Below are 12,827 nucleotides of genomic sequence, written 5' to 3'. Positions count from 1 at the left end.
TTAAAAATCTCCACAGATTTCTCGACCTCAATCTGTACTGTCATACGATTCCTCCCGATTCGAAACCTCCATTCAATTTACCATATGCGAGTCCCAACCCACTCCCCTTGGATTCAGAACTGTTACTGGCTTTCCGAACCCCGATTTGAAGCTTCTCCCCGTCAGTAGCTTCTTGGGATACAGAGCCTCCATCCTGACACCCATTCACTTTTCCCACTCTGATCCAGCCCGTTCCCCTCACATTCAGCGCCTCATTCGCCCCCACAGTCAAACCCCAGACACCCCCCCCAAAATTCGGTCCTTCGTATTTGCCCTCTGTAGTATAACGCCCAGCTCCTCCCCCACACCCCCCAGGCTCTGCTCTTGCCAGAGGGACAGGAGCCATGGCTCAGAAAATGGACTGTGGTGCGGGCCTCCTCGGCTTCCAGGTGAGATCTCCACTCCCCACCCCACCATTTCCCTAGCCGACAGTTCCCTGGGGCCCCTTTGGCCACCCAAAAGCCTGGATCTGATTTTGCCCTCTTCGTGCCTAGACTCCGTCATCTTTCAAATTCCCATGGTTTATGGGGGGGGAGGGGCGTCCCTTTTCAGCCATCAGTCCCTGCTTAGAGAAAGGGGAGACCCTGTTAGTAGTCAGGGCAATCTGCCCAGAGAATGCGGGTTGGGTAAGGAACCATTTTTTTCCACAGTCCTGACGCTTGTAGAGCAGTCTGCCACCCCCTCCCCCAACCTCCCGCCGCCACCCTCCCTCTCTCCTGCATTCCCCACCCCTGCGACCCCCCCTTATTCTCCTCAACTCCTCGAGGCGGCACCCTTGCTCTGGCTCGCCTCGAGTCTGTAGCTCCTGCCGCACACCGCATTGCTCTGCTCTAACCTCCATCAACCCCCACCGCCCCCTTCATTCTACTTCATCCCCGCTCCTCATTCCGCCCCACCCCTCATTTAGTCCTGCCCGACTCCATCCCTACCACACGTTTTGTTACCATTCTGCCTCCCATCGCCCCTTGCTGGTGGTCTAAATCTGCGCCTCAGCCTTTTTGCACCACCCGCCTGCCTGCACTTCCCCTGCACTGCTCCCCCTACCCTCCTGCTTCCACTTCGGAGGCCCAGAAATTTCATTTTCTCCCCCTGTATTTGCAGGCTGAGGCCTCCGTAGAAGACAGCACCTTGCTTATGCAGACCCTGATGGAGGCCATCCAGATCTCGGAGGCTCCACCTACCAACCAGGCCACAGCAGCTGGGCCGAATGCTAGTCCCCAGAGTTCACAGCCCCCAACAGCCAGTGAGATGGGTGATATTCAGGTTTTAGCAGCTGCCGCTAGGCCCAAAACAGCCTTTAAGGCTCAGAATGCCACCACAAAAGGCCCAAATGGTGCCTATGATTTCTCTCAGGCTCTTAATGCCAAGGAGATGCCCAGTGCGCCACCTAAGGCAGCCTTTAAGTCCCAGAATGCTACCCCAAAGGGCCCAAATGCTGCCTATGATTTTTCCCAGGCAGCAACCACCAGTGAGTTAACTGCTAACAAGTCTGAGATGGCCTTTAAGGCCCAGAATGCCACTACTAAGGTGGGCCCAAATGCCACCTACAATTTCTCTCAGTCTCTCAGTGCCACTGAGATGGCCAACACTCAGCCTAAAACAGCCTTTAAGGCTTGGAATGACACCACTAAGGCCCCAACAGTTGATACCCAGACCCAGAATATTAACCAAGCCAAGATGGCCACTTCTCAGCCTGAGGTAGAGACCAACCCAGGTATCCCTGAATCTGATGGTGCAGCTGCACAGACATCAGCAGATGGTTCCCAGGCTCAGAATCTGGAGTCCAGGACTATAATTCGGGGCAAGAGGACCCGCAAGGTGAGATCCCTGCTAGCTCCAATTTGCTTTGGGCTCTCTCCTTTCTTTTCTTAGGTTCATTCGTTCTAAACAAAACAAAACATACATATATAATGGCCTGTATTCAGTTAGGTTGTAGGGGATGATAAGGTGAATGTAATAATTTCTGCCCTCTGAATATCCACAGACTAATGGGGAAATGAGACATGGACACATTTTATATATATATATATATATATATATATATATATATATATATATATATTCTGTATGTAATTCAGTTTACATTTCCATAATAGCCACCATGTGTTAGGTCTTGAGCTAGGCATATTCATACAGGTTATCTCATTAAATCTTCAAGATATTACCAGCTAGGGTTCATAGTGTCAGTTTTACAGGGAAGGAAACTAAGTCCCAGAGAGCTGAAGTGACTTGAGTGATTTGTCCAGGGTGGTACAAGCAGAGCCAGTGTTGGACATAGGAAGAGGAGAAGCCTCAGGCCCCACCCTTGGGTTGCTCCTGGCCTGATTGAGAGATGAAACTCCTGCCTGGAAGACAGTGAAAGACAAGCCCAGGACTCAGGGTGACCATTGGCTAGTGGGTCAGGCTGTCACTACAGGTGAGGGTTTTAGGGGGCCTTCCTGGAATAGATAGGGTAAGGAAACAAACATCTGGTGACCCTGGACCTTCCTTCTCTCTGATGATACAGATTAATAACTTGAATGTGGACGAGAACAGCAGTGGGGATCAGAGGCGGGCCCCACTGGCTACAGGGACGTGGAGGTCTGCACCGGTTCCAGTTACCACTCAGAACCCACCTGGCGCACCCCCTAATGTGCTGTGGCAGACCCCGTTGGCCTGGCAGAACCCATCAGGCTGGCAAAACCAGCCAGCCAGGCAGACCCCACCAGCACGTCAGAGCCCCCCAGCTAGGCAGACCCCACCAGCCTGGCAAAACCCAGTTGCTTGGCAGAACCCAGTGATCTGGCCGAACCCAGTGATCTGGCAGAATCCAGTTATCTGGCCGAACCCCATTGTCTGGCCTGGTCCGGTTGTCTGGCCGAACCCACTGGCCTGGCAGAATCCACCTGGATGGCAGACCCCACCTGGATGGCAGAACCCACCAGGCTGGCAGGGTCCTCCAGATTGGCAAGGCCCTCCTGACTGGCCTCTACCACCTGACTGGCCTCTACCACCTGATTGGCCACTCCCCACTGACTGGCCACTCCCACCTGACTGGATCCCCACTGATTGGCCAGTTCCACCTGACTGGCAGAACCTGCGACCCTCACCAAACCTGCGCCCCTCTCCCAATTCGCGTGCCTCACAGAACCTGGGTGCCTCACAGCCCAGAGATGTGGCCCTTCTTCAGGAAAGAGTAAGAACTGTTATTCCCAGTTACTTTTCCCTCTTCCTCCTGTCGTTGTCCTCCTTCTATCTATAATTCAATCAGGTTTCCTGTAAATATCTTAATAACTTTAATGATTTCCTTTTCCTCTCCCAGGCAAATAAGTTGGTCAAGTATCTGATGCTTAAAGATTATACCAAGGTGCCCATCAAGCGCTCAGGTAGGCATCCAGTGCCCTCCCCTAGCACTCTGCCCTTCCCCTCACCCCATGCTCTGTGGACATCCCTTTGCTTATATGTCCCCTCTCCTTCAGTCCCCTCTTTCTGTAGCTGATTCTTTTTCAGCCTTGAGGGCCCTGACTGTGTTCCCTTTAGCAGGACTGGCAAAGGGGTTGTAGCTCTGTGGCTCCTGCTCAGCTCAGGTACTCTGTTCTCTCTCCTACAGAAATGCTGAGGGATATCATCCGTGAATACACTGATGTTTATCCAGAAATCATTGAACGTGCATGCTTTGTCCTGGAGAAGGTGAGAAGACAGCCCCGAGGAACAGGAATAATGAGGGAAGGTTTTGATATCAAAGATTCATGGGATTCCTACTGGGAGTTTAGAGCTGAAGTCTCACAGGGAGGTGAGCAACTAAGTATGAGTAGCTGGTGCTAGATACTGTAATTTCATAGTCTATTTTCTTGTCCCTGTAGAAATTTGGGATTCAACTGAAGGAGATTGACAAAGAAGAACACCTGTATATTCTCATCAGTACCCCCGAGTCCCTGGCTGGCATACTGGGAACGTAAGATGGGAAAAGAGGTGGAACATTGCCTTTCTCAGTGGTGCTTTTTTCCCGGGAGTGTCAAGTAGGTCAGGGTCCAAGATTCAGGACCACATACCAGGTCATTGTCAGAACTGAGGTACAATTACCCCCTTGCTGAGGAATACTGGGGAAGCTAGATGGATAAGCTGCCTGGGGTGTCTCGTACAAATGGCTGAAAATATTTTTTTTGTACTCCTTCAGGACCAAAGACACACCCAAGCTGGGTCTCCTCTTAGTGATCTTGGGCGTCATCTTCATGAATGGCAACCGTGCCAGTGAAGGTGAGTGGCTGGACCTGCAGCTGGGGGTCGGCTACAGCCTGATTTCCATGCTCATTTTCCGTCCCTTGTCTCCCCTTGCCTCCCATTGCAGCTGTCCTCTGGGAGGCACTACGCAAGATGGGACTGCGTCCTGGGTATGATTGGGCTCTCTCATCTCTTGCCTGTTTATATCATCCTTTGGCAACAGAGGATGGTCCCAGGACTGCACCAGCCTGGTGGTCTAGGGGAATTGGTTTGGGGAGGTACAGAGCCCAAGGATGTGACCTGGGTGGATGGGCAAATAGTTCTAAACTCTGTGCCTCTTCTCTCATGTCTGACCTCTGTGCTAGAAAGCTCTTTTCTTTTCTTTGGGCAGTGTCATGGTCTCTGATTATGGGTTTCTTTTTTATTCTTTCAGGGTGAGACATCCTCTTCTTGGAGATCTGAGGAAACTTCTCACTTATGAGTTTGTAAAGCAAAAGTAAGTGATATCTAAGGGGTTTTGTCTGGTCCTCATGAGTTCTATGTGCTGGTCAGCCTCAGACAGTTCTTCCTATGCTCATTTCTTAAACTATACATATACATTCACATAGAAAAACACATACGTACTTGGAAGTGTTTATTGAGTATCTCTGCTTGTGGTTGGATTTTTCTTCAGTATAGTTATCTTGCAAGTAAAGCCTGCTCACTATCCCCACAGTAGGCATTTCCAATGCTGAGGTTTACACTGCACAGTAACCATTGCAATGGGCCAACTGTGGCTCAATAACAAGATTACAAGAACGTGGAGCTAGAGCTGTGACACAAGGGGTGAGATTAAGCATTGTCCTTTCTGTGACCTTATATAAACCACTCTGCACTTCCAGGTGACTGCTTAATGTAGAAGCACTGGTATAGGAATTTGAAGACCTGGCTGTTAGAATATAATTAAGCTAGGTTTATGGGGCACCTGGGTGGCTCAGTTGGTTAGGCATCTGACTCTTGATCTCAGCTCAGGTGTTGATCTCAGGGTCGTGTGTTCAAGCCCCGCACTGGGCTTCATGTTGGACATGGAGGCTACTTAAAAAAAAATAAAAATAAATTTAAAAAAAGAATAGAATTAAGCTAGGTTTAGGAATGAGTTTGGGGTGGTTGCTACCTGAAATTGGGGGTGTCAAATATAGTATGATGCACTGTTGGACTACCATTCTTGTCTGGGTAGAAACAAAGACCTTTCTGCTCTATAAGGTACCTGGATTACAGACGAGTGCCCAACAGCAACCCTCCTGAGTATGAGTTCCTCTGGGGCCTCCGTTCCTACCATGAAACTAGCAAGATGAAAGTGCTGAGATTCATTGCAGAGGTAATAGGGGAACTGCTCCAGACTTGATAGGTCAAGGGATGAGGTATGACTGGCTGGGAAAGGTCCAGAGCAGGAATAAGACCTTGGATATTGCACACGTTAGGTGCTGCATTCCTGGTGATATTTATTGTTGCTGTTATGTAAACAGTAGCACAAAGTAGGGTACTAAATATATAGCAGGTGCTTCATAAATATTAGCTCCTACTATTACGGATTTTGTTTTATTTTCTTCCTCTCAGGTTCAGAAAAGAGATCCTCGTGACTGGACTGCGCAGTTCATGGAGGCTGCAGATGAGGCCTTGGATGCTCTGGACGCTGCTGCAGCTGAGGCTGAGGCCCGGGCTGAGGCGAGAACCCGCATGGGGATTGGAGATGAAGCCGTATCTGGGCCCTGGAGCTGGGATGACATTGAATTTGAGCTGCTGACCTGGGATGAGGAAGGAGATTTTGGCGATCCCTGGTCTAGAATCCCCTTTACCTTCTGGGCCAGATACCACCAGAATGCCCGCTCCAGATTTCCTCAGACCTTCGCTGGCCCCATTATTGGTCCTGGTGGTACAGCCAGTGCCAACTTCGCTGCCAACTTTGGTGCCATTGGTTTCTTCTGGGTTGAGTGAGATGTTGGGTAGGTATATCACTTTGGTTTTGGCAGTTAGGGTTATTGGGAGATAAAGGGTCTGTGGGAATGTATTTATGTGCACAGTCTGGGAGTCCTAGGGACACCTGTGGTGGGGAGATGAGGAAAGTATAGGGAAGCACTATTTGGTATTTACATTTCTTACTGTTTGAAATATATCATTGATTGTTAATTTTTTTTTTCTTATGTCCACAGATATTGCTAATCAGTTGCAATAGTCTTTCCCCTGAGTGAGGCTGAAGCCTCAGATTCCTTCTAAACACAGCTATCTAGAGAGCCACATCCTGTTGACTGAAAGTGGCATGCAAGATAAATTTATTTGCTGTTCCTTGTCTGTTGCTTTTTTTCCCCCTTGTGTGCTGTCAAGTTTTGGTATCAGAAATAAACGTTGAAACTGCAAAGTGAAGTGGATGTGCTCTCTGCTTTTTTCCATGTTGGGGAGAGATCAACTTGTTTATATGGGAAAGAGAGGGCTTCAGTTCTAGCCTGAGGGGCAGATTAGCTTTCAACTGGTAAAACTATGGGTAGATCCTGTTAATGGATTGGAAAACAAAGGAGGAAGTAATCAACACAAATGTTAATGAGGTCCAATAACTAGTATGGTTTACTTTATAAATATTACTTAAGTGACTCATATGTGATAGACATGCTGCTAGGTGTCCTGGAGTGACATTAAATGAGATGAAATAATGGGAGAGGGTGTAGGTGGTCAGATAGTTGCATTTAAGAAGACAGAGGAGGTAAAACTCCAGCTAATGACAAGTTCCAGAGAGTGGGTGGTTGAAGGGGAGGGAAAATAACTGTTCCTGGAGATGATGTCCCTGGGATCCCAGGGTATTGGTTGTATTATCCATGTGGAAAGTGAAATAACTCCAGGATGGGGGCAGGAGTAGGAGCAGAGAGCAGTATGATCCAGGTACTGGAGTTTCCTGTGTGAGAAGAAAATCTCATACCCTTAGCCACATTGTCCATAAAGACATGGGTTCACGAGGCCCCCCTTTTCATCTCTGGAAATGCTACCCAGGAACCTGTCCCTCTAGAAAGCCCTCACAATCCCCCATCCCAACAGGACCAGGGCCTCATCACAGAGACAAGTTTTTATGGATAGTGAAGGAAACCTCACATTGGCCTCTTCTCCCCTCCTGCAAGGAGAAAGAGTAACCTTTGTTGCTTAGAGAACAAGAATTGAGAAAGTAAGACAAGGCTTTGTGTAAAGCTAGACTGCCTTGTGACTGAAAAAGGACCCGGCTTGAGCTGCTGAGATCTTCACTGGAGCTCTCAGGATGAAATTAGGCCTAAGCCATAACTTCTTCAGAAGCTTGGTGGTACCTAAGCATGTGGGTAAGGGCAGAAACAGGAGCTCCCAGGGTAGAAAAAAACAAGAGCAAAGGCAATTTAGCCTCCTGGGAAGGGCTCAGTAATGGGCAGGGATGGTGTCCAGGGCTTCTTCAGGTTCTGGAGTGATGTCCACATTCTGAGGGGAGAGAGCCCAGAATTAATAGGAAGGAGCCAGCAGTGTGGAGCCCCAGCCCCTCCCCTGCCTCTTGTCCTCACTGCCAGGCTCCCCTCCTTCAGCCAGGCCTGGATCCTGACCCTTTTCTCAGGCAAGCCTCTGGGGAATCTCAACCTGAGGACCTTGGGGTAGGTGTTGCTCTAGCCCTGCATCTCTATGGCACCTCAGCCCTGGGCCACGGTTCCTGCATTTCTGGGTACTGGTTATTCTCCTTGTTGGTATGAAACACCCAAGCTCTGTGGGATTGGGGCGGCCTTTCTGTGCAGGTGGGTGCTTTCACCATGTGCCAGCTTAGGCCACAGAGTCCCTCACCTACCTCAGGTTTCTCCCAGTGTATGTTAACGGCTCCCACATTCAGGTAGATGGACTCCACTTTACAGTCTCAGAAAAGAATGACCTGCCCATCTATAAGCTCCCCAAGGTAAGTACAGGTCTTCCTTGAAGTGTCATTCGCCCCTCACCCCCAGCTCCACACTGTGTGCAGATTGTGACTGTTATGTAGGGAGGGGAATGTAGACCAGCTGTGTGTTGTATGGGGAAGACACCAGGTCTAAGAGACGCCAATGGGATGTTCTCCCAGCTGCCCCTAATAGTCTCAGAGTTCTCTGAGCCTCAGTTCTCAACTTCAAAGTGAAGATGAGAATAGATGATCTCTGGGGACTCCCCCAACTCTTGTGCTCTGTGAGACAGCGGTCTATATAATAGTGATGGAGCTCTGTGGATCTTCTAAGCTGTGTTAGGTGCTGAAGTGGTGGAGGAGTCTCGGGGCAATCAGTCCCAGGTAAAGTTTATTTAAAGAAATATGTGGTTATGGCAACACCAGAGGTGTGGAAGGCAACAAGGGAATTCTGGAAGCCTAAAGAGAGGAAAGGTATCATTGGAGCCCGGGGATGGCAGAAAGGCCCAATACCCATGGAATCCCCCTTAACTCCATCCCTGTGGATTGCACCCTACTCTGGTCTTTAGTGCACTGTCTGCCCTTTTCACACCCCAGAAGAGATTTGATTCTGTCCCTTCCTTGCTCACAAAATTCTAGTGCAATATGGCAGTTGGCAAAATCTACTGAATAAAGTATTTAAATTAGATAATAGTATTATATCAGTGTTAGTGGTCTGATTTTGATTATTGTACTGTTTTCTGTAAGAGAATGCCTTTGTACCTTACACTCAAAATATTTTAAAAATTGTGTGTGTGTGTGTGTAGAGAGAGAGAGAGAAAGGATAAAATAAATACAATAAATGTTAACATTGGTGAATCTAGGTTAAGTGTATACAGGAACTATTTTTACTATTCTTGCAACTTTTAAAAAAATATTTTATTTATTTATTAGAGAAAGAGCGAGAGAGAGAAAGAGAGAGCCCAAGTAGGGGGAGCGGCAGGCAGAGGGAGAAGCAGGCTCCCTGCTGAGTAAGGAGCCCAATACGGGACTTGATACCAGGGCCCTGGGATCATGACCTGAGCTGAAGGCAGACCCTCAACTGACTGACCCACCCAGGCGTCCCTCTTGCAACTTTTTTGTAAGTCTTGACTTATATAAGAATAACAAAAAATAAAAATTATTTTTATTTTAACAAATATTCATTAAAGTTTACTTATCCATCTATACACACTTCTGCCATTGCACCCTTTGGAAAAATGGCATTGTAACATGATGCAGTTATTCTTCATGAAAACAAAAGTGCCTTCACTCCTCTCTAAAGAGAAAAAAACCTAAGTTTCATAAATTGTTGCATCCAGATCCAAGTCCAGGGATAATGGTTCATCCCAATTAGCAGAGATTTTGAATGAAGACATTTGGGGAAATGGACACAAAACAGATTTAGGGAAATGGTATATGAGCTTCTTGGGACTGGTCAGGAGCATGAGACTTATGTTGGATGTGAATGCTCACCAAAAGTCTCTCTCAGTAATCAGGTGAGCAATACGACCTACTCAGTGGTGGTCAGTAAGCCTCTTTATTCAGCTACTCCTGTGCTTGCTCAATGGGCACCTGTACAAAGTGGTCACAGTAGCATGAACAGAGGCTATGTCTGGCCTCAGCAACATGGTTTCCCCTCACAAAGGCTGATATGACCACCCTCCTACCAATTGCTGAATGCCCAACTTGGCAACACTAACTATACTGAGTTTCTGATATGTACCAATCTCAAGGGGACCAGTCAGGTACCTGGGAGAATGATAATTAATTTGGACCAATTGTATCATGAAGAAGTCACTTGGCTTTATAATTTCTCTGGAATAAATGAGTATCTTTGATACAGATTTACCTTTTCTGCCTGCAGTACTTCTGTCAGCACCACCACCTGTGATCTTACAGAGAACGCCTCATCCACACTTGTGAAATTTCATACAATGTTGCTTCCAAGGGACTCACTTTAAAACCCAAAGTGTGGTGATTGGTTTATACCCATGGAATTCACTGGTTTTATCATGCACTGCACCACTCAGAAAAAAGTTGTCCTTATACAATGGAATAATGACTCTATTGCAGACAGTTATGCCACCATTCAAGAGACAACACTTAATGTGTTAGAGGTGCTGTCCTACAATATATAGTATATATTCTAAACTAGTCACCAACATATATAATGCCATCTAGTCAACAACCAGGATTCCTAGGTCTAAGAATTAAATGATGAAAGTTAGAGTTGTTCCTAAAGACATATTCACAAAATGTTTTGTTTGTGGTCCCTATAATTTTGGGTTCTACCGGGTTAGAATTTTTACTACCCAAGCAAGGCATGTTTCTATCACGTTACTCAACAATGATTCCATTGATTTGGAAGTTGAGATGTCCACCTGGCAGTTTTGGAATCATCATGCCAATGGACAAATAGGTAAAAATGGGGGCTTTTGTACTGGCTAAGATGATTGATTTCAATTTTCATGAGAAAGTAGGGTTGCTGCTACATAATGGGGGTAGAAAGGAGTGTGTCTGGAGGGTAGGAGATCTTCTAGGTCCTTTGTCACATCCCAAAGTGGTTAAAATTATTAGGCTACTACAGCAACCTCATACACGCAAGGCTACCAATCCCTCAGACTATACACATGAATAAATGTTTGAATCATTTTTCTAGGTAAAGAGCCCATCTGACTGAGATGAGAAAACATGATGTGGAGAGTAAAGAAAAAGAGTTTATACCAATTTTGACCTGGTAACTAGTTTTAGAAATGAAGACTACAGTAGTTACTCATATTTTATTTTTCATAATATGCATATATTTATATATTTTAATGTGTCCCATTTTATTTCTCTTTTACCTACTATTTTATATATGGTGAGTTGGTGACAGTTGAGTTTTTTATTTATCCACCTTATTACAAAATATTGATACAGCATTCATTTGAACTAGAGGAAGAATGGATGTCATCTGAAGATCCTAAACTTGAACCTAGATGCTACGATTGATAAGACTTTATGTTTATCTCCATTTAGGGATGACTGAATGCATTTTGCTTATATGAAGAATAGTTGCCTATTGTCATTTTTCCAAAGTATGGGATAGCAAAAGTATGTGCAGATATTGAACAAATGTACGGTAGTGAATATCTCTCTTGTTGCTATCCATTTATCTTTCCTAATGGCACTCAATTTCCTTTTAGGTAATACAGTTCCCCCATTTTTGTAGTAGATGAAACTGTGGTAGATAGAATTCAGGGATGGCCTACAAGATCCCCATCCCTTGGTTACATATACCTTTTAACCATTATTCAATAAAACGCTAATCTAGATGCTGCTGTGAAGGGATTTTCCACATGTAATTAAGGTCCCAAATCAGTTGAACTTAAAATACGGAAATCGTCTTAGGTGGGCCTGACCTAATCAGGTGAGACCTTAGAGGGGACTGCACTCTTCCTGGCAAGAAATATTTGAAGAGTGAGAGGGATTTGATGCATGAAAATTCTCTATTCCTGGATTTGAAGGTGGAGGCTATATTGCAAAGAATATGGGTGGCCTCTATGAACTAAGTGAGGCCTTTAGCAGATAGCCAGCAAAGAAACAACGACATCAGACCTACAGATGCAAAGACAGGAGTTCTGCCAACAATCTGAATAGCTTGGAAGTGGATTCTTCCCCAGAGGCTCCAGAAAGGAATGTAGCCCTGCCAACCCCTTGATTTCAGGCTTGCCTGAACAGAGAAACCAGTCAAACCATGCCCAGACTTCTGACCTACAATTACTATGAGATAATAAATGGATTTTGTTTTAGCCACTCAAGTTGTGGTCATTTGTTGTGCATTAATAGAAAACTAATATGTAGTCTTTGTGAGATGACATGTCCAGATGCTTGCCTCCCCCTATTGAAACAGAGTAAGCCAGATTCTTTCTCTCCTTGTTCTGGTATTGCCAAGGGGGCAGGCATACAATCTACTCTTACTCAATCACATGCCCTTTTGTTGGACTTTGAAACTTAAGTGATTGACACAGGAGTGAAATAGAATGGCTTATGGGGATTTTATCCCCAGAACAGAAGCCTGATCAGATAATTCCTATCTTTGTGCTTCCTATCCAGTTCTCAAGTTACTTTCTTCAGTCACCCTTCAGTTCTGTGAGTCTCTGACATCTTTTTTTTTTAAGATTTTATTTATTTATTTCCAGAGAGAGAGTGAGAGAAAGAGAGAGAGCGAGAGCACAAGCAGGGGGAGCGGCAGGCCGAGAGAGAAGCAGGCTCCCCGCCGAGTGAGGAGCCCAACTCGGGACTTGATCCCAGGACCCTGGGATCTTGACCCGAGCCAAAGGCAGACGATTAACCGACTGAGCCACCCAGGTGTCCCTGAGTCTCTTTCCAGTAACATCGATTTATTTACATTGGCAAGAAAAACTTCCTGTTGCTAATGACCAATAGTGTGTTGGGGCCAGCTTGCACCAGTGTGCACTTTATGTCCCGCCTTTTTACATTCAGTGAAATTGGTAACTTGAAATTGGCCATGGCGGGATTATTTACTCCATGAAAAGTGGCAACGACTACCAATCAACAATTTGTTTTGTTTTGTTTTGAAAACCAGTTGTTTACCATTTACCAGCACGCTATTGCTTACAATCAAAATCATAAATGATGGAACATGTGAGTGTGTGGAAAA

At 46.1% G+C, this 12,827-nt stretch overlaps 1 protein-coding gene across 7 annotated transcripts in view; it reads left to right on the top strand.

Annotated features, from left to right (window-relative positions):
* MAGED1 (MAGE family member D1) overlaps positions 1-6,639 on the top strand; it is a 64,706-nt gene extending 58,067 nt beyond the window's left edge. For all 7 annotated transcript variants that reach the window (XM_032399226.1, XM_032399225.1, XM_032399222.1 and 4 more), the window contains 12 exons: positions 355-428; positions 1,141-1,857; positions 2,546-3,214; positions 3,341-3,404; positions 3,629-3,708; positions 3,882-3,973; positions 4,196-4,275; positions 4,367-4,409; positions 4,673-4,735; positions 5,482-5,596; positions 5,836-6,221; positions 6,429-6,639. In XM_032399226.1, the coding sequence (XP_032255117.1) occupies positions 355-428; positions 1,141-1,857; positions 2,546-3,214; positions 3,341-3,404; positions 3,629-3,708; positions 3,882-3,973; positions 4,196-4,275; positions 4,367-4,409; positions 4,673-4,735; positions 5,482-5,596; positions 5,836-6,213 (2,375 nt within the window). In that variant the 3' untranslated portion in view covers positions 6,214-6,221; positions 6,429-6,639. The remainder of the gene's footprint in view (positions 1-354; positions 429-1,140; positions 1,858-2,545; positions 3,215-3,340; positions 3,405-3,628; positions 3,709-3,881; positions 3,974-4,195; positions 4,276-4,366; positions 4,410-4,672; positions 4,736-5,481; positions 5,597-5,835; positions 6,222-6,428) is intronic.
* Positions 6,640-12,827: the final 6,188 nt, after the last annotated feature.

This window comes from Phoca vitulina, unplaced genomic scaffold (genome assembly GCF_004348235.1).
Source record: "Phoca vitulina isolate PV1807 unplaced genomic scaffold, GSC_HSeal_1.0 scaffold142, whole genome shotgun sequence".
NCBI lineage: Eukaryota > Metazoa > Chordata > Mammalia > Carnivora > Phocidae > Phoca > Phoca vitulina.
This window is presented reverse-complemented; position numbering and strand designations above follow the sequence as displayed.